Source organism: Microtus ochrogaster, unplaced genomic scaffold (assembly GCF_000317375.1).
Source record: "Microtus ochrogaster isolate Prairie Vole_2 unplaced genomic scaffold, MicOch1.0 UNK8, whole genome shotgun sequence".
Classification (NCBI taxonomy): Eukaryota; Metazoa; Chordata; class Mammalia; order Rodentia; family Cricetidae; genus Microtus; species Microtus ochrogaster.
Window position 1 is genome coordinate 7,767,124 of NW_004949106.1, and position 5,900 is coordinate 7,773,023.

Sequence of the window (5,900 nt, forward strand, 5' to 3'; positions counted from 1 at the left end):
TTATGGCACACATAAGTATGTTAGCGCCACACAATATGAACCGCCCTGTGTCTAAATGAAAAGTGCTTGGGAAATCTCAAGATATACAAATGTAAGCCAGTATAATTTTTTGCAATATTTCTGTAAACTAACCAAACATCCAGTACAAAAGCATGGGATCGCATCCCAAAAACCGAGGACAATTTGTACTAGATTTTCGAAGCTCTCACTTCTACAAGCGCAATTAGTTTAACACAAGATCTTGGAAACCGGACTAATTCAGACCTGTTTATGCAGACCTGACAATTCAGACAGAAAACAAACTAAATTTAGTGCTGGATGCTCAAAACACTTCTGTCAGCAGACAGACACCTTGGCTCTCTACCTTCCAAATCTGCCCTCCTGGTTCTTACTTAAATTGCCAGTCTCCTCTTCCTGGACAGGACCACAGTCCTGACCAGCCACCCTAAAAACAGAACCAACTGACCTCAAGTCTGCCTCTCCCTCCATCACAATAAAGCCCACGTGAAACCTGCCCCTGCTGCAAGCTTGCCCAGGGTGGGGGTGGGGAGGCAGGAAGGGCTGACAAAGGGCAGAAGGAACAGAGACCAGCAGAGCTTGGGAATGTCACATCTAGCATTTCCCAGCCACTGACCCCACACTGAGCCTGGGAGACTAACAGGCAAGGCCTGCAGCTGGTCCCAGCTTGAACTGCACTCTGCCAAGAGAGAATAACAGCAAGCAGCCCCTGACCCTGCATGCTTCGAACCCCCGCCAATCCAATTCTTCCCTCATCTGCTCTTACCTGTTCCTCCCCTGTCTCCACCACACAAGTCCAAAGCCCTCGCTGGGAAGCACAGCTGGACCCGTCCCCAACACTGTTGCTACTGGGAGTCACAGACATGAACTAGCATGTTGGTACTTAAACAAGAGCGTTAACACTCTTCAGATGATACTACTGGAGCATTGCAAGGAGTGTGGTCCATCAAAATCAACCCACAGCTGACAGACGAAACCGGAGCTACTCTGGAAGCGAGAGGCTGGTGAAAACCGCTGCATAACTAGACTTAATTCTGCCTCAGATGCTCCAAAAAAAACCCTATTCACCCTTATCTGCCATCAGAAGTTCACGGTCCGGGAAGCACACTGTTGGGTGCCCATGCAACTAACAAGCATGGCAAATGCCTCCCATGGGGCACAGCTCTTATAGGGCAGCACTGGCAACACAGCCGCTGGGTGACTTTAGGGCTTTCTGAGCATCCATCTCTGGTCCACGCTTGCGGAGTTGCTGACGGTGCTGGGCTGCTTATTCTTTCCCTCTCACACCCTGGAGTCCGCTAACTGACGGCCCACAGAATGCTAGGGTTTGCGATCACTCTAGAGCAGCTCATAGCCAGAGCCAAGTCACCTCTCAGACAGCTCTGTCCGAGTAGACACCCCTCTGACCTTTTCTATGGGGGTGCAGGGCTGGAAGGGAGAAGAACAGCAGGGTGGAAAACAAGAGGCCCCCTAACCTAGGACTATACCACATTATGCTCACACTGCCACACTGAGACTTTATAAGTCTAGGCCGGCTTTCTGGTCCCAGCCACCTTGTCAACCCAGTGTTAACACACTTACAGGATGGAGCGCCCCAAATGGTTGCCCGGGGAACAGAGCAAAGCTAAAGGAGAAATACCACAACATCTATTCTGAGAAAGAACAACTGAAAAAGCAAAACGAAACACAAAACAACGCAATGCTTCGTGCAGGTCAAACCATTTTGTAGGAACCCACGTCGGAAAGGAAAGCAAGAATATTGTCAAAATAAGAGCCAGAGATAGGTCTCCTGGGGTTGGCCACTCGAGGCCAGCAATCATGACCGCACCTACGATGCAGTTCTTGTATATTTTTTTTTTATTACAAAAGCAATGTATGTTTACCTTAAGCAGGACAACATAGAGAGCTAACAGTATTTCTCCCCTGTGCCCACAGGGCTCCACCAACGGCATTCAGTTAGCAAGCCTTTCTCATCGATCCAGGCCCATTGAAACAGCAGGACCATGCTATAGTTGTTACTCTAGAACCTGCTTCCTTCCCACTGAGAACAGAAACTGCTTTGTCGGCTATGACGTGTTTAAAGCCGCAGTGGAAGGTAGCGTAGCCGTCAAGCACCGTGGAAAACATCAACTAATGTCAATATCTACAAGCAAAAGTCAATTTTCTACTTCTGTCTTATAACCAGAAAGGGCATTCCAGTAATAGTTTAGGAAATAAAATTATGCTGAAACCCAGACATTTTGTCTACTAAAGACTCATGGACGTTAACGTTTGGCATTTGGTTAAGAGGGGCATTGTTTTGGTTTTCAGCGGCCACAACAAACCAGGTATTCAAACGCACATAAAGCCCGGCTCTCCTGTCTTCAGTTCATCGGAAAGTGAATTGTGCTGCTCGGTGCCAAAAAGAAAAATGACCAGCAACATTAGTTAGGATATAATTGATTCCTCCTATCTTCATCTGGGAGACTGGGGTTTAAAAGCCATCGTTCACTTGCGATCAGACCACACTTTAAAGCTGCAGAACGGCCAAGCTTTCCCACCTGAAAGCAGGTACCGTACCCAGAGGGGAGGGGAGGGGAGAAGAGGAGAGGAGAGGGGAGGCCAAGCCAAAGAATGCCATTCCCCTGCCCTGCAGCCCACTCAACGCCTTCTCCTTTCCATTGGGATCACCATTGTAAATAAACTCTGAACCGGAACTAATCCTTGGATGCTGCATCCCCGTTATCAAAGTGGCATCCTAAAAGCAGGACTCAGAAGGCTCCCATTACTATAAAACTTTCCCCCAACTTCCTACACTGTCAATCAAGGAACATAAGAAGTTCATCATCCGTGCGACGACTCATTTCGTGCAGAACTTAATCGCTCAGACTTGCCCTTGGGACACACTCAGAGCTGCAGTTTTAGGGCTTGAGGAGGTTCGGAGGTGGAGCCTCTGGGGGGTGGACAGGTCCTCAAGAATGCAGTAAACTCCGTGGCCCTATGGAGTCTCTCGCTTCCCCCGGGAGGACACAGAAGCAGCTATCAACCAGAAGGGAAGCTCTCGACTCTGAATCTGCCGGCCCTTTCTCCTCATGGACTTCCTAGAATTACGAGAAACAGACTCCTGTCTGTCATCCACGGGATGCTCTACGACAAAGGCCCAGACGGACTTGGAGTTTCGACCACACGGAAACAAGGCCGTGTGACAAAACGGTGAAGCCCATGACTCAATACAAATTTTAGTTTGTTTGACGAAAGTCGGGGCTTTTCTCGCTATCCCCTTTACGTCTCTCCTTTTATTTATCTCTATTTCCTCCCCCACACTGATACAGAAAATGGCGCACGGCCCAATAATACGGCTCCCTGGGATGCACAGAAGCCCATTTCTTAAAGGAAAGAGCTCAGAAGCAAGGCAAAAACATCTATCAATCCTACCTCTGCCCAATCAACTGTTTGCCTCTCGGCCCCTGGCATAGAAAAACCAATAGAAAATCAATACCCCACTTCATTGGTTGAATTCACACCACACCTTTATGTCCACGCACGCAAGGGCGGAAGATAGATCTATTTTTTAACTCGTGTTTTAACCCATCTAGAGAACGTAGCCCAGTAACGCTACAAAGCGCCTTCTAAGGAATCTTTAAAACCTGCGCTTGTCTAGCGGTGGATGTGCTCACGTGGCTGCAATTCCGTCCCTGCCATTATACTTAGAGCGGCCATGCTTAATTCCAGTCTCCGGGGAACATGTGCTGATCAGTGACCTACTGCAGTCTCTCTACGGGCAAGGATCAGGAAGGCTGTGTCTTCTCTGGGAGCTCACTGCCGGGTCTTGGTGAAGAGCGTCTAAGCGATCAGAGTTCTAGACTCTTCCAGAGGCATTCAGGACGCCAATGGGGGCTCAACACTGTCTGAACTGATGTCCTCTGAGGCGGGGGGACTGACACGTGGCACTCACGTGCAGTTACCTGGCACACAGCCGACTTTTCAACACCACTGGGAAACACTTGACTCGTCAGTGGGACGCCTACACCAAGCTAGCAAACACTCGGAATTCTCTGAGGATGTAAAAGAAAAACCTGACTGCTTAGGAACAAGAGAAAGGAGGGTGTGAGGTGTAAGAGCCATCTCTGCTCTGCCACGAAACCCGGGACCTAAAAGCCTCGGGGGCCTGCAGGCACTCACATATATCTCGTTGTGGTCAAAGCGTTTCTTGAGGTTGCCGATGAAGGTCTCCTCATTGAGCGGTTCTAGAAGAACCATGTCTCCCACGCCGATCATGTTGTCCAGGAGTGAGGACTTCACCTCCATTTTGGCCATGGTCTCCAGCTGAAAGAGAGGGGAAGGTGTCAAATCCGTGCGCAAAACTCTTTCGGCTAAGTTCTGTGTGGCTGGAGAAATGACCCCCCCCACACACCTGCCACATAAAATGCCATCGTCTCCCTCCCCACGATCCACCTAGCTGGCGTTGCCATGACGCCTCCCTGCCGCCAAACGAACCTTCTTCCGAGTCCATCCTCCCAGGCAGAGGCCATCCACAGAGAGTGCCAACAGGGAGCCACTGTCACTACCGCCCTGGTGGCATCTCTATCACCAACCAAAACTGGCACAACTCCAGCAGAACCCCTTTCCGAAACTCCAAGCCACCCCGCCCCAGCCCTTCCGGAGCAAAGGCAGCCTAGGCGATACCTGAACCTGCTTCTTCTAAGATGATGTCACACCTCGGCTTCCCAAGACTAACTGGCAACGGATTAGCCTAAGACACTGTGTTGGAAACGAAGCCGGTAACCCTGCTGACCATGCCAAAGAACTCTGCATGCAGTGATGGACTTAGTCCTCACAACAGCTCCACTGGGAGCATCGTTAACTCCGCGCTAATAGGAGCTAACAGGAGCCAGAGCGACAGTTGAGCAGGTAAGGGCACTTGTCACCAAGCCTGCAGAGCTGAGTCCAATGCCTGGAACACACACGGTGGAAAGAGAGAACCAACATCTGTAATTTCTCCTCTGCCTTCCGTGCACATATACCACAGCATGTATGTACCCACCCCAAACATACTAATCCTAAAAATTTGCATGAGGAAATTGAGCCAGCAAGCCAGCTGGGTAAAGGAATTTGCCACAAGCCTGACACTGAGTTTGAGTCCCAGGATCTAAGGACAAAAAGGTTGTTATCTGATCTCCACGCCATGGCACATTCTCATCGGGCCACTCACGCATACACAAAAGTTTGTTTTTTTTTTTTTTTAATGAGAAGAAAAATCGAAGCTCAATCTCCTGTGATTTCTGGCAAGTGTTTTGTATGTGGTGTTAAAGAATCCTGTAGCGTGCCCCGCAGAGTGGTGCATGCCCTTGATCCCAAGAGGCAGAGGCAGGGGGATCTCTGTGAGTTCAAGGTCAGCCTGGTCTACAGAGCGAGTTCCAGAACAGCCGGAGCTACACAGGGAGGCTGTCTCAAAAACAAACAAGAATGCCATCGCTACTCTGACACCATAGCTATGGGAAGAGGTTTCATCCCAGCATGGGAACCTTTTTCACAAAGAGTACAGCCCACAAGTAAAAAGAGGTTGCCTAGCCAATGTAACCAACCAAGGTAATCTCCATATTCTCAGTTTTCATCCTGACTAGCCATCCTAACAGCCAAACCAAGTTGACCCACAATGACTGACTAGACCCAAATACCACTTCTCCTTCATCTCAGAAGGGATTGCTACCCCGAGGAAACAGAGGCACCCTTGTAACGGCAGCATATTCTAGACCCAGGATGTAGGGTGCCATCCACAGAGGAGAGCTAAGCCAACCAGGGCCCCCATCTCTGTAAGTCCCTGCGAAGGTCTTCATAAGGGAAAGGGTGTGGGGTGTCTATTGTACAAGTGTGCACGTTTGACCAACTCTTCCCCTCAGATA

At 49.6% G+C, this 5,900-nt stretch overlaps 1 protein-coding gene across 5 annotated transcripts in view; it reads right to left on the reverse strand.

Annotated features, from left to right (window-relative positions):
* The window catches only part of Myo1b (myosin IB), a 158,746-nt gene that overhangs the window by 122,302 nt on the left and 30,544 nt on the right, over positions 1–5,900 (reverse strand). For all 5 annotated transcript variants that reach the window (XM_013353475.2, XM_005366368.3, XM_005366367.3 and 2 more), the window contains exon 2: positions 4,180–4,323. In XM_013353475.2, the coding sequence (XP_013208929.1) occupies positions 4,180–4,314 (135 nt within the window). In that variant the 5' untranslated portion in view covers positions 4,315–4,323. The remainder of the gene's footprint in view (positions 1–4,179; positions 4,324–5,900) is intronic.